This window comes from Centropristis striata, chromosome 13, assembly GCF_030273125.1.
Source record: "Centropristis striata isolate RG_2023a ecotype Rhode Island chromosome 13, C.striata_1.0, whole genome shotgun sequence".
Lineage (NCBI taxonomy): Eukaryota > Metazoa > Chordata > Actinopteri > Perciformes > Serranidae > Centropristis > Centropristis striata.
Window position 1 is genome coordinate 33,888,553 of NC_081529.1, and position 15,775 is coordinate 33,904,327.

Sequence of the window (15,775 nt, forward strand, 5' to 3'; positions counted from 1 at the left end):
TTTGACCCCAAAAACGTAGTTACTGCATTGCTGTAAAAGCTTCTAATAGTAATGCAAAAACAGAGTGGACTAACAACAATGTTGTTGTGTTCTTTCAGCTTTTATATTTTGTTTTCAGTGAATAAACATTATGAAATTGCTTTTGTTATAAGTGTATTTAACAACTCTATTCAAAGATTTCTGTATTTTAGACTTAATGTTATAAAGAAATGTTATAATTTAGTCTTAATATAATTTTATCTCACTTTTTTTACTTCATCACTATCTAGATCATAATTTCCCTTTCAAATAAACTTAAAATTTCTATTATTTTTATGTTTAAATTAGTTTATATATCCAAAGCAGACCGTGGTAAATGCAGTTACTGCTTGGTTTTGAGTTGGATTTTGTGTTTTTTATGTCATTATTTCTCTGAAATAAAGCAAAATTGAAATCTAAAACTTTATCACAAGATAAAACAGACATCAAGGAGTTCATTTTTAGTTATAACTCAATTTTGACCAAAAATATAGTTACTGCTATTTCCATAGCTTCTGGTAATAGCGGGTTAAATCTGCACAGTACACTGATTCCCTGAGGAATTCTAGCCTTGTGTCGGACTGTGAAATAGGACAGACCCCTTGACACACATACAGAACGGGTACAGAACATACTCTCCTGTAAAACTAGTGACAACTGAACTCAAGATTTAGAATAAAACAAGGTTTAGAGAATAATCTTAGGGTTATATTGCAACACAAATGGCTTCACATACAACAGCTTTCTTTCTATATATGTTGTCCTGTTAAGTTTGTTTCAGTCACAGAAATAGAATAATCATGTTATAGCTAGGCCTGTCACGATAATAACTATATTGACTTATCGTTCAATATATTAAAATAAACACAATCGTTTTTTTTCTGGACTCAATATATTGTCGTTTACATATGCGACTTTTGTTGCTTTTATGTGTTTAAAGCATGGCTCTTCAAGCTTTTTTTGAGTAATTTTGTGTATTTTTTGGGTAATTTTGTGTATTTTTAAAAAAATAATTTAGTGTTTTTTCAGTCATTGTGTGTCTTTTTTGGTCATTTTGTGTCTTTTTTTTTGTAATTTTGAGTCTTTTTTGGTTATTTTGTGTCTTTTTTTAACTAATTTAGCTTTTTTTCTGTCATTTTGTGTCTTTTTTTTAGTAGTTTTGTGTCTTTTGTGTCCAGCTGTTTATATGTTATTTTAATAATAAAATATTATGATACATAATGTTTATCTCATTGCAATGTTTTGTTAACAGAGCCTGAAAGTGTATTTTATTTGTTTTGGTTGTAGTTTATTTATTTATATAGGATATTTTAATATTTCTTGTCCACATTTGAATTCCAATATTTAATATTCTCAAGATTAAAAAATGCATTGCTGTGGAAAAGGATGAATTTATTATGCTCTAATATCGTTATAAAACTAAAACAACATCGATACAACAATACTGTCGTTTATCGTGATAGTTTTCTTCACTTAATGTGCACTAAGTTGTATATAGTATATTGTATATTGTTAAATGCCTTTTTCTATTAGATTGTTTATTTTTATCTTTATCTTTATCTTAAAGGGAAATCATTTTATGTGCAATTTTTGTGGTCGGCTGTAACAAAGAAATTTCCCCACTGTGGGATTAAGTCGAATCTAATCTAATCTAATCTAATTTTATCTAATAGTTTCTGGGAAAATATATCGCCTTAAAAAATTTGTTATGGTGACAGGCCTAGTTATAGCAAGTAGACTCATTGTAGAATTTCACAAGTTCAACTTTGACGTTAAAGGGCTAATGCAGTGTAATTGGTGTTAATACCAGGATGTTGTGCAGATGGGATTCCCAGATGAGGAAGATGAGGATAATGAGGAGGAGCTGGGGGTGGACGAAGATGAAAATGGAGGATTTGTGGCTCCAGAGCTCAGCAGCCCGAGTGACGTTCAGAGCAGCAGTGGAGAAGAGAACGCCTCCTCCCTCACCTACTCTTCCTCCTCCGATCACATCCCTCCACCTCCGATGACTCCTCCTCCACCTCCACCTGTTCAGTTCAACGACCCGCCTCCTCCTCCTCCTCCTCCAGCACCTGTACAGACTCAGCCTCAGCACCAACAACAGCAGCAGCTGCTAAGCTACACCCCTGAACACTCCCCACGGGGATATGTTCCCATCCGCCGGAAATCTGGACCCCCTCCGCCACCTCCTCCTCGCAGTAATCCACCACCTAAACGGCACTCCTTACACAAGGTGATGCCTTCAAGAGACGACCTCCAGGTCCACGCTACCATACAAGAGCTGAAAGCCTTCCAAGAGCAAAAAGTCTTCAAGGAAAGGCAGGCGTATGAGGAGCAGCAAGCATATAAGGAGCGGCAGGCGTACGAGGAGCAGAAAGCCTTTGAGGAGCAACAACTTTTCCAAGAGCAGCAGGCGTACCAGGAACAACAGGCCTACCAGGAGAAGATTTTCAAGGAGAGACAGGCTTATGAGGAGCAGAAAGCGTATGAGGAGCAAAAAGCCTTCGAAGAGCAACAGTTGTACCAGGAGCAACAAGCCTACCAAGAAAGACAAGCGTACGAACAGCGCCAAGCCTACCAAGAACAAAAAGCTTACGAACAGCGTCAAGCCTACAAGGAGCAGAAAGCGCTCGAGGAGCTTCAAGCCTACCAGGAGCAAAAAGCTTACGAAGAACGTAAAGCTTACGAGGAACAAAAAGCTTACGAGGAGCGCCAGGCCTACGAGGAGCAACAAGCGTATCAGGAGCAGCAGATCTACCAGAGCCACCACTCGATGCCTAACCAGCCGACGCAGCAGAAAGCCCACTCGCCACTGCCTCTGCAACAACTCCACCAGTCCTTACCGCCGCTCCCCTCTCCGGACTCCACCCATCAGCACAGTAGCCACCCTCTGTTTATGATGCGGCAAGCACAGCAGCAACAAGCCCACCAGAGTCACCACCACCGCCGTCTGTCCCGTTCAGCCCCACCTCCACACCAGCCGTCGCCCCAACCGACAGCACACCCCAACCAACAGGCTCAGTACGCTGAGGGCATCTACCAAAGTCACCAGGGCCTGAGAACCCAGGGCCACCATTCCTCTGCAGAGATGCTCCACCAGATGCACCAAGCCCCAGCCGACCACTCCTCCACCGAGATGCTCCACCAGTTGGTGCAATCCCAGACGCACCACTCATCTGCCGAGATGCTCCAGCAGATGCAACAGGCCCACGGCCACTTCTCGTCTTCAGAAATGCTCCACCAAATACACAAAACCAAGGCCCATCATTCCTCAACGGAGGTCCTGCACCAGGGTCATCAGATGCAGCAAATGCAGCCCCACCACTCCTCCACCGAACTCCTCCACCAAGCGCACCAGATGCATCGGGGACAAGCGCACCATTCCTCCACAGAGCTGCTCCATCAAGCCCAACAGATGCACCAAACAAAACCGCATCACTCCTCCACGGAGCTGCTCCACCAGGCCCACCAGATGCACCAAACAAAGCCCCACCACTCCTCCACGGAGCTGCTCCACCAGGCCCACCAGATGCACCAAACAAAACCGCATCACTCCTCCACAGAGCTGCTCCATCAGGCCCAGCAAGACCCTCCCTCTCTTCCAGTTCAGTTAAACCGGGACAGCCACTCCCACCAGAGTCGGAGAAGTCTTAAAAGTCACCATCAGCCCCAAGTGTCACCTCAAGGCAGACACCAAGAACAGCAGATCCTCCAAACCCATCACCCCCAGCCCACCAAACCCTCTCCCCAAAGACCCCACTCGATCCAGCAGACCCACCACCACTCCAGCACCCCTCAGATCCACCACATCCACCATATGACCCCACAGCCCCCTCCGCAGGACTACCAACACCAGATCCATGTCATCCACCCTCCCCAGCAGCCCCACAGGCCTCAGCCGCTTCTCTCCACCTTTCAGCCCCTCCAGCCCCACCAGCCCACCCTCTCCACTTTCCAGCCTCTGCCCCAGCACCACCAGTCCCAGCACCAAGTCCAGCCCTCCACCCAAGCCCCCCGTCCGCAGTCCCAGCCCTCACATCACCTGCTGCACCACCAGCCCCAAACCCAGTCCCACCACAAGCAGTCCCACGGCCAGGGCCAGCCCCAGTCGCTCCCCCACTCGCTGTCCGACCCTTCGGAGCACCTGGAGCCCCCTCCGCCTCCACCCCTGCCCCCACCCTGCTCCCCTCCACCGCTGCCCAGGCCTTCGCTCTCCAGGATGGACTCCAACCACATGAGTGTGAAGAGGTTGCGCTGGGAGCAGGTGGAGAACTCAGAGGGGACCATCTGGGGACAGGTGAGCTCCTGCAAGGTTTGGACATTTATTTAGATTTCTAATTCAAAATTTAAAAAAGAAATCTTACAAAAAGCTACAACATTATTCACATAGCACCATTTTTACATGTCTTTGGTAGTTGGGAGCAAATTCTGACTATGACAAACTCCACGACATGGTGAAGTATCTGGACCTGGAGCTGCACTTTGGGACACAGAAGAGTGCCAGTGAGTTTAAGTGGCTGTAGACATAAGCAGTGTTTCCCTTAGGGGGAAGAGTGGCAGCTGGGAAAGTTTCAGGCCACGCCCTCTCAAATGTCCGCTCACTCAGTGTGTCTCCATTACAAAAAAGGCCTCCAGAGGGATTTAGAGACTCCGGAGATGACGTATGGTTTTCGATCGTCACGTAATCGCTTAGCAACAGTTTCAACCGTAAACCGTGATCACATACGCAACGGATAAACACGGTAGACGTAACTGTTGCCCCCGTCCCTAACTGTGCACAACGTCCGCCGCTAATCATAAACAAACAAGCATGGCTAATTATGCACAGCGTCTCCGCCGATCACTGTGCACTGTGAGTGTCCGGTGCTTGTTGTAAACAAACAGAGACCGCAAAGTGAACACCTCCTGCAGCAGCATCACATACACACTGTACTGCTACAGAGCTAACTGTTAGCCTAATAGTAATTTGCAGACTGGACAGCTCTGTGACTGCAGCTGGGAGAGACTGCTGCAGGAGGAATGTGCCGTTTCAACTAGTTCTTACTCTTTGCCCCACGGCTTGTTAAGAAGAGTAAGAATGAGTCTCCAAAAGTCTCCAATAACACCAGAAAAAGTTGTTGGATTTGTCGCTAGTCACTTGAAAAATAGTCGCTAGGGGGGTCTGGGTTTGGGGTGTGGACTACTATGTCATATCCTGCTTAGCGTTCTATCCAATCAGCAACTAGGCTTTTTTCAGGGGAGAAAAATGGCCCTGTTCAACAGGGCCAAAAAAATTCTGGTCAAAAGACCGCTCAGGACGGCTTATATTCAAATTAGGGGCATTTCGGCGAGTGAGACCCGCCTCATTCCGCGTATTGGACTGTAATGGAAACACCCCTATTGTTGCAGTCTTTATCATAAGATGATATGACAAGACATCAATAGGCCTCACTAATCCCCACACAACAATTAGTCAAACAAGAGAGAAATGCTGGGGAAAGTAATTGGCTGGGGATTCATGAGTTGTTGTTTTAGATCAGATGGACAAATAATTCAGGGGTAAAATATTGTAGCTTTAATGACTAAATAATCACACTCCAAGGATGCAGAGATCTAAGAATCTGGATAATTATGTGCAAAACAATAATTATGCACCCATTATTCTGATTAAAATATTTGTAACATACTGTGCACCATTATTTCTTTGCAAATTATTATGCAGGTTCATGGATCTCTGCATCCTTGGAGTGTGATTATTTAGTCATTAAAAAACCCTGAATTCAATGTCCATTTGATCTAAAAACAAAATAAAACCCAACAACATTTTTTTTAAATTACTTGCTTACTTTTAATCACCTTTCCCAACATTTCTCTCACTGTAATTGTGTGATTCAAGTTTATTCTGCACTTTCTGAGCCTGCTGCAAAAATTGTAAAACACAAAATCTTTATACCTAATTATCTCTTTACTGTCTGTCCACTATGTATCTCCATAACTGATGGGCATTTAACGGACTGATCTTATTAATAGTGCCTGCTCCGGAGCCCACCCTCCTGCCTGAAGCCTTCAAGAAGAAAGATGTGATTGAGATTCTGTCTCATAAGAAGGCCTATAATGCTTGTAAGTATAAATAATATATGAGCATTTATTTCCATTAGCCATTAGACAATATTCATGGATTAATTTATGTTCTATTAGTGCTTAATAACCCCTGTTTATCTTCCTTTAGCCATCCTGATAGCCCACCTAAAGCTGTCTCCTGGCGAGCTCCGTCAGGTGCTGATGAACATGGTGAGTGAGCGTCTGGAGCCGGCCCACATCAAGCAGCTGCTGCTGTACGCTCCCGATGCAGAGGAGGTGAAGAAGTACGAAGAGTACAGACAGGACCCAAGCAAACTCAGTGAGCCAGACCAGTTTGTGTTGCAGGTAACAAAAGGAAACAGAGTTTGTGTTGTAGTCTAAGACGTAGAAAACAACCATGTTCAGCCGTCGAGGTTTCTCTACTATATGACAGACATAAGGGCTGTTTTTCCACCACCGGGCAATACCCGGAATGAGGCGGGTCTCACTCGCCGAAACGCCCCTAATTTGAATACGAGTCGTCCGGATCGGGCTTTTGTCGGGACTTTTTTAGTCCCTGTAGAAGAGCAGGGGCTTTTTTCTCCCCTGAAAAAAGCCTGGTTACTGATTGGATAGATCACTAAGCAGGATGTGACGTAGTACTCTACACGACAACCGGCGAAGTAGTGTTCCCACCTTAGCGACTTTGTTGCTATATTTAGTGACTTTTCAGACCCCCTTAGCAACTATTTTTCAAGAAAGCGACTGGAGACAAATTCAGCAACTTTTTTTGGTGGTATTGGAGACTCTTACTTACTTACTCTTACTTAGAGCCACGGCTCGTTATGAAGGGTAAGAAGAGAGGGTAAGAGTCGAAGCGGCACAGTCCTCCTGCAGCAGTCTCTCCCAGCTGCAGAGCCAGAGGGGATGTTAACCCCTTAGCGTCCAGTCTGCAAATTGCTAATAGGCTAGCAGTTAGCTCTGTAGCAGTACAGTGTGTATGTGCTGCTGCTGCAGGAGGTGTTCACTTAGCGATCTCTGTTTGTTTACAACAAGCACCGGACACTGTGCACAGTTAGTGATGCCGGTTAATTCACGATCACTATGTTTATGATCAGCGGAGAAGCTGTGCATAATTAGCCATGCTGGTTTGTTTATGATCAGCTGCTGACGTTGTGCACAGTTAGCGACGGCGGCCCCATACCAATTTTTCTAAATGGTATTGTTCAAACTTGTGTTATTATTAACATGTATATATGAGAAAACTTTAGTGAGAAGTTCGCACTTATTATTTGTTTTTATAAAAGACAATTTTAACTGTTCCAAGGATCATTTTTAACTGCTCTGCAGTCATTAACACACTTTTTATAGGTATTAAATGTGGGATTATGTGGAGTTTACGGCGGGCAGCGTGCAATATGTGAATGTTTAGCTGTGTTCCACTGTTGGATATTATACTAAATGTTAAACTATATGAAACAATGCCAGAGATGTATTGTGTTTGTCCTGTACAGAAAGAGATTGGATATAAACAGATACAAATGCTACAATACATGAAGCTCTTTGTTACTTTCCTGTTCATATTTCTTTTCTAATTGTTTGCTGTGTCTATGTTTATTATCACTCACTTCTTTACTGTGTTATCTCCATCAGATGTTATCAGTACCGGAGTACCAAACCCGCCTGGAGAGCCTCCTCTTCAAGTGCTCCCTGCAGGAGAAGACGGAGGAGCTGAGGGGAGCGTACGACTGCCTCTACAAGGCTTCGATGGAGCTGAAGACGAGCAAGAAGCTGGCCAAGATACTAGAGGTAGCTTGAATATCAGCAAAGTACATTAACCCTTTGATGCACAACATGGGTCACATTCATTCCCCATGTTATTTAATGCTGCTGTGTGTTTCTGTGCTCTATCTTTTGATATCAACTTATTTTATGATTGAATATTCCAAGTATTCTTGTTTTTGATAACAACAGATCATTATTTCCATTTTGCCTCTCATACTTTATGAACAAAAATAGTTTTTGTATTATTACATAGCTAACTACTTGGCTAAGTAGCTTGCTAAGATAACTACTTAGCCAAGAAGTTAGCTTAGTAGTTAGCTTAGCAAGCTACTTAGCTAAATACTTAGCCAAGAAGTTTGCTTAGTAGTTAGCTTAGCAAGCTACTTAGCTAAAAAATGGATATGGGTCATTTTTGACCCATGTTGTACATTAGAAGAGTAGTGACACAAAAAGAGATTTTATTAAAAAATTGATAAAGGAATTAACATAAAATGAGGATGTATGATGATCAAAAACAAACTAATTGAGGAAAACCTGAATGATGAAAATAATTTATTGCAAAGATATAGAACATAAAAACTCTGTCGGGTCACTTTACACCCATGTTGTGCATCAAAGGGTTAATAATGAAAATTAATATGTTCTTTATAGTTTAAAAACCCTGCTGGTTAGATTATGATTATTAAATATGAAAGAAGATAATCGCACACAATGCAACAAATGTTTTTTTTTGTGTGTGTTTTTTCAACTCTTTATTGATTTTCCTCATTTTGAACATAAAACATATCAGACACTACAGACACCATGACATTTACAAGTACACGTCTACATAAAAAGGTCATTTAAGTTGACTTATTTATGATTTGTAATTAAAATCTGTATATAAATGAGTTAATGGAGAGTCTTGCTGCATTCTGTCTTTCATTAGTTTGTGTTGGCGATGGGGAACTACCTGAATAACAGCCAGCCCAAACCCAACAAGACTACAGGCTTCAAGATCAACTTCCTGACAGAGGTACATATAATAATACACATTTAAATCACTTGATCAAAGGTTTTTCATAGCAGTCTATGTTTTTTTTCTCTCAGCTTATTATGTTTATAAAGTTAATAACGTCATTGTGTCCTCTGCAGTTGAGCACAACTAAAACGGTGGATGGGAAGTCAACATTTCTACATATTCTGGTGAAGTCGTTATGTCATCACTTCCCTGAGGTGTTGGATTTTTCCAAAGATTTAACAATGGTTCCTCTTGCTGCCAAAGGTAAACACATTGTCCTCTGCACCAGCTATTCTCAATTCTTCGGGACCCCAATTGGGGTCACGAGATGATTTCTGGGGGTCGCCAAATCATTATGGAAGTCAGCTCTGTCTCCACTGTGTTAAAGTGTTCATGTGTTTTAGTCTTTTTATGGTCATTTTGTGGGGTTTTTTGGTCATTTTGTTTCTTTTTGGTCATTTTGTGTCTTTTTTTGATCATTTTGTGGTCAATATGTGTCTTTTCTGGTCATTTTGTTTCCATTTTTTTGGTCATTTTGTTTCCTTTTTTGGTCATTTTGTGTCTTTTTTGGTCATTTTGTGTCTTTTTTTGTCATTTTGTGTCTTTTTTGGTCATTTTGTGACTTTTTGATCATTTTGTGGTCAATATGTGTCTTCTTTTGGTCATTTTGTTTCCTTTTTTGGTCATTTTGTGTCTTTTTTGGTCATTTTGTGTCTTTTTTAATCGTTTTGTGGTCAATTTGTGTCTTTTTTGGGTGATCTGAACTGTGCGTGTGAAATTCTGTTCATTGAGCGGGGGTCGCAGACAACATGCATGTTAAATTGGGGGTCGCCTCCTGGAGGTCATGTGACAAATTAAAGCATTGCTATTGGTTCCCTATACTCTTCCTTCTTTTTAAAAGTATTGCATCACTCAAAAAGATGAATTGTAGAAATCTGACAGGCCAAAAATGGGACAACACCATACCATAGAGGGTTGAATAAGAGATCTGGATACTTTTTCCACCCCTGCTGATTTTACCTTTTTCTTCTTCTCTTTCCCGTCGACAGTAAACCAGAGGATTATCACATCAGATATGAACGATCTTCTTACAACCATCCAGGACATTCGCTCAGCCTGTCAGAAGATGCCTTCCACTTCTGAGGACCGCTTCACGGTCGTCATGAGTGTATCCTTTGCTAAAGACAGAGATAATCAGGCTGATGAAACGAAAACAAGTGTAGTAGGATAAATTAAATCTTCATGCTCCTTAACTCCAGAACGTGTAGAACTTCCTGGAGAACAGTCACCCAGCAGTCCAGTCTCTGGAGTCCCTGCAGCAGAGAGCTATGGAGGAATTCAGCAAAACTGCCTCTTACTTTGGAGAAGACAGCAAAGCCACAAACACTGAGGCCTTCTTTGGTATCTTTGCCGAGTTTATTGGCAAATTTGAGGTGAGCAATGAAAAAAAATTCCAATTTAAGAGAAAAAAATGACAAATTTAAGAGAAAAAAATGACAAATTTAAGAGAAAAAAAATGAAAAATTTAAGAAAAAAAATCAATTTTACAAGAAAAACAATCCTAAAATTCCTGTGAAAAATCAAAAATTTAAGACAAAACAATACAAATTTCTGATAAAAAAAATCGAAAAGTTCCTGTGAAAAATACAAATTTACGAGAAAAAAATCTCAAATTTATGATCAAAAAATTCCAATTCACAAGAAAAAATGACAAATTTAAGAGAAAAAAATGACAAATTTAAGAGAAAAAACCCAAATTTACAAGTAAAAAAATGACAAAGTTAAGAGAAAAAAAATCAAATTTACAAGAAAATTAAAAAAAAAAAATTAAGACAAAAAAATACAAATTTAAGACAAAAAAATAAAAAAAATCATGTGTAAAGTGCAAATTTACGAGAGAAAAAATCTCAAATTTATGATCAAAAAATTCCAATTTAGAAGAAAAAGATGACAAATTTAAGACAAAAAAATCACAAATTTACAAGAAAAACAGGCTTGAAATATTTCACTCTATGTGTAATGAATCTATATAATGTATGAGTTTCACTTTCTGAAATGATTGACAAAAAATACTGAACTTTTTCATGATATTCTATTTTTAAAACCCACTAAATTTTTCTTCAAACGGCACCTGATTCACAACCTTAATGGTTGCAGATAAACACCCTTATGATTACCTCATTACGTCCTAGATTCTCTCCTCTGCCTGTGTTTTGTTTTTATAAAGGCCCATGCAGTGTGTTTAGTAATGAGCACAGCCTGCATTTCATCAAAGCTGTAGAGAGAAAGTCTGCCAGGCTACGGTTTAATAATGAGCTACAAACGGTGGCAGGATCACTGAGCGATGTGTTGAAGCACGGCAGGCCCCTCAGAAAGACAGATCTGAATAACAAAAATGATAAACAAACAAATTTGAAATAAGTTATTTTAAATATATTTATTTTCATTCAGCAGCTCTCTCAGTCTGAGCAGCAGGTTCACATCTAGGGCACCAATTCTCCTTGAAATCTGTTTCAGTCATAATTGTAATTATAATAAGCTTCTTTTAAATGCTGCTGTTTCTCCACCACAGAGAGCTCTCAGTGATCAACAAGCTGCAGAAATCCCCAAGAGCCCCAGAAGTCCACGCATGGCCTCCCCACTGGCCTGGTAACACACACACACACACACACACACACACACACTAACATATGGAGATGACATGTAAACATACACACACACTGGCCCTCATTTATCAAACGAGCGTCTCTCTACACCTCAACCTGACTGAGAGAAGCTGCTGCTAATTCATGTTAGCATTAACTGGGATGTTAGCAATTTGGCTAGCAAAAAACAAAAACAAAATGTTTGTTACTGACCTCAGAAAACTGAGCAGCGACTCCTTGGAGTGTCTGTTAGTCCAACCAAACACTGAACAAGACATTTTTACTGAACAAAACGCTCAAATAAACCGTCATTAAGTGAAAATACAGTGAAAGGGTCAAAGTTATGAGACCAAACCGCTAAACGTCCTTTTTTTATATCTATATAACGTTATATATAACTTTATTGACACGTTGCCCTGGATACGCATTGTTCTGCTTCTCTCCTGATGACTGCTCGCCTTGTTAGTGACCTGTCAATCAAAGGTAGCCCCGCCCCAAATCATACGATTCTTTATCTTCTATTTTCTTTGAACTATTAACATCAAATTGTCTTGAAGAAGATTTTTTACTAGTGATTGAGACCATAGTGTTGTCCTAAAAAAAAATTCTGAGGTAATAAATCAAGTGAAAAGTTTTCTCATTTTGCACTGAAATGAATGGACAAAAATGTTTTTGCAGCCAAACTTAGCGCCCCCTGCTGGAATTTATGGTAGAATGCAGCTTAAGGCACTTCCTGGTTTGCCTCCCTGCTCAGACCAGGAGGTTGCCGCCTGGTCCAAATTGATAAATGTCGAGCCTTGCGTAGAAATGATCGTACGCCCACTTTACGCTCATTTTCTGTTGTACGCTCGTTTTATAAATGAGGGCCACTGTGTCTACATGCACAAACACTCCACTCAATGCACAATTTGGAGCAAAAAACACCAACATTGTATGTATTAATGTGTTTTTGGTGAAAGTGATGGAGGGAGAAACTTTGACACGAGACAATAAAAATGTCTGTAGCATCAAAGATGGACGATTTAGCTTTATACCAGTGGTATAGTCTACGCTGTACATCCTTTCAGAAGGAAACAGAGTTTGTGTTGTAGTCTAAGACAGCTATTCTCAACCTTGGGGTCGGGACCCCAATTGGGGTCGGGAGATGATTTCTGGGGGTCGCCAAATCATTTTGGAAGTCAGCTCTGTCTCCACTGTGTTAAAGTGTTCATGTGTTAATGTGTTTTAGTCTTTTTGGCCACTTAATGTCTTTTTTTGGTCATTTTGTGTTTTATTTTTGATCATTTTGTGGTCAATTTGTGTGTTTTTTGGTCATTTTGTTTCCTTTTTTGGTCATTTTGTGTCTTTTTTGGTCAATTTGTGTCTTTTCTGGTAATTTTGTGGTTTTTTTTGGTCAATTTGTGTCTTTTTTGGTAATTTTGTAACTTTTTTTGGTAATTTTGTTTCTTTTTTGGTCATTTTGTGTCTTTTTTGGTCATTTTGTTTCCTTTTTTTGGGTGATCTGAACTGTGCGTGTGAAATTCTGTCCAGTGAGCGGGGGTTGCAGACAACATGCATGTTAAATTGGGGGTCGTGACTCAAAAAGGTTGAGAACTACTGCTCTAAGACATAAAAAACAACCATGTTTCTCTACTATATGACAGACAGTTACTCAGTAGTTTTCTTTCTCTAAGCCTAAGAGTGTAAGTGTGCTATTATGTACAATCCTGCAGCAAATTATTGTCCGGAAATCCACAAATAAGACATAGATTTATATAAAAAATGACTTTTATCCTGTTCTAGATAGTTAATTAAAATACATCCATGTTCTCTTGGTGGTTTGAAAGAAAACTACAAAAGCAGTTTTCCTGTTAGTTTACATGTTATTTTATTATTTTTGTAAGCCGCCCACCACACTGAATGTAACATAAGTTCTCTACTAAGTGTAGCTTATTTTATCAAATAAATGCGTCATTTTCTGCTTTGTATATCTTTGTCAGAATCCCTGTTACCACGTCTGTTATAGTCATATAAGTCTTTTTTTTTTCTAAATGGTATTGTTCAAACTTGTGTTATTATTAACGTGTATATATGAGAAAACTTTAGTGAGAAGTTGGCACTTATTGTTTGTTTTTATAAAAAGACAATTTTAACTGTTCCAAGGATCATTTTTAACTGCTTTAACACACTTATTCTAGGTATTAAATGTGGGATTATGTGGAGTTTACGGCGGGCAGCGTGCAATATATGTGGATATTATACTAAATGTTATTACACTATATGAAACAATGCCAGAGATATATTGCTTTTGTCCTATTCTGCCCTATAAAGTCTAACTGCAGTAACTACGCAAAAGGTAAAACTGAGAAAAACTGCTTTCAAGTTGTTGTTTTTAACGTTTTTTAACTGGCCAGCCACTTATTTCTACATGTATCATTGATGTAATTTTTATGCTCAAAAATTTATTTGACCTTTGACCCCAAAAATTCAGTTATTGTACTCTGGTTTTGCATAAATATTAGAGCATTTTACAGTAATGCAAAATCAGAGTGCAATAACTTCTTTTAGCTTTTATATTTAGTTTTCAGTGAATAAACATTTTCAAATTGATTTTGTTATGAATGTATTTAAAAGTGTTTAACAACTCTATTTAAAGATGTGTCTATTTTAGACTAAAGATTATAAAGTAATGTTATATTTAAGTCTTAAAATATTTTTTTCTCACTTTTTTACTTAATCACTATCTAGATCAGGGGTCCCAAACTCGCGGCCCGTGGGCCAATTGCAGCCCTCGTGATGATATTTTGTGGCCCCCACATTACTTTTTTTGGTAATTCTGTGTCTTTTTTGTTGTTGATAATTTTGTGTCTTTTTTAGTAATTTTGTGTTGTTTTTTTTGGTCATTTTGTGTCTTTTTTAATATTTTTTTTGTCTTTTTTGATAATTTTGTGTCTTTTTTGGTAATTTTGTGTCTTTTTTGGTAATTTTGTGTCTTTTTTTTAATAATTTTGTGTCTTTTTGAGTAATTTTCTGTCTTTTTTTGGTCATTTTCTGTCTTTTAATAATTTTGTGTATTTTTGGGGTAATTTTTTGGTCATTTTATGTCTTTTTGGGGTCATTTTGCTTCTTTTTTTAAGTAATTTTGTGTCTTTTTTTTGGTCATTTTGATATTGCCTCCAGCGGCCCCAGGTAATTTGAGTTTGAGACCCCTGATCTAGATAATAATTTCCCTATTAAATAAACTTATTACTATACTAAAAAACTTATTATTATACTATAATTATAAAGTTATTATTCTTGTCTTCACTAATAAACACAATGAAGAAGCCTACAAGCCTACATTGTATCACAGTCAAAGCAATAAATATATATTTATATATATATATATATATATATATATATATATATATATGCATATATAAAGCAGACCGTAGTAATTCCACTTACCACAGAGTCGGATTTTGTAGTTACTGCACTTTTTTCTCTGAGTTTTAAAACTTTGTCACAAGATAAAACAGACATCAAGGAGTTCATTTTTAGTTTTAACTGAATTTCGACCAAAAATGTAGTTACTGCAGTTAGACTTTTTAGGGCAGAATACAGAAAGAGATTGGATATAAACAGATTCAGATGCTATAATATATGAAGCTCTATGTTACTTTCCTGTTCATATTTCTTTTCTGATTGTTATTCCACTGAGAGGACCCAAATGTCATTAAGTCCGTGTAGCAGATGCATCATTTTACATACAAACAGCTAATAATGCAGCTTCTGAGATGTGCCAGTGCTCTGTGAAACATTCATCTTAGTCTTCAAGTGATACTTTCCAATGGTAAGGCAAATTATTATGATAAGAATAATGTGTGCTGCTCATAAAAAAGCTTTGTTTTCTAATGTTTTTCCTGCTTAAATGACAGAATGTAAACCTCTAAAGCTTGGCTGTCCATTCAAGGCCTATAAAGTGTTAAGTCTGTATTTTGTATTGTATCCTTACAATGCTGAAGAATATAAAAATGTAGAGTGAAATCTACCTGGATGTCTGTGTGTTTTTGAAACTTTTGATTAGGGATGCACGATATTGGATTATATGTGCATACATATATATATATATATATATATCATTCACTTCACATTTAATAACAACGTTTTGGGGACACAGACACGTCTTTTTTTGGTAATTTTCTGTCTTTTTTCGGTCATTTTCTGTCTTTTTGGGTCATTTTGTGTCTTTTTGAATAATTTTGTGTCTTTTTTTGGTCATTTTGTGTCTTTTTTAGGTAATATTGTGTATTTGTTGGTCATTTTGTGT

At 38.9% G+C, this 15,775-nt stretch overlaps 1 protein-coding gene across 1 annotated transcript in view; it reads left to right on the forward strand.

Annotated features, from left to right (window-relative positions):
* grid2ipa (glutamate receptor, ionotropic, delta 2 (Grid2) interacting protein, a) overlaps nt 1-11,895 on the forward strand; it is a 49,474-nt gene extending 37,579 nt beyond the window's left edge. Inside the window, exons 14-23 of the mRNA XM_059348139.1 lie at nt 1,829-4,315; nt 4,434-4,521; nt 6,028-6,117; nt 6,227-6,423; nt 7,711-7,866; nt 8,771-8,857; nt 8,977-9,106; nt 9,892-10,010; nt 10,111-10,275; nt 11,415-11,895. Coding sequence (XP_059204122.1) covers nt 1,829-4,315; nt 4,434-4,521; nt 6,028-6,117; nt 6,227-6,423; nt 7,711-7,866; nt 8,771-8,857; nt 8,977-9,106; nt 9,892-10,010; nt 10,111-10,275; nt 11,415-11,495 — 3,600 coding nt within the window. The 3' untranslated portion in view covers nt 11,496-11,895. The remainder of the gene's footprint in view (nt 1-1,828; nt 4,316-4,433; nt 4,522-6,027; nt 6,118-6,226; nt 6,424-7,710; nt 7,867-8,770; nt 8,858-8,976; nt 9,107-9,891; nt 10,011-10,110; nt 10,276-11,414) is intronic.
* Nucleotides 11,896-15,775: the final 3,880 nt, after the last annotated feature.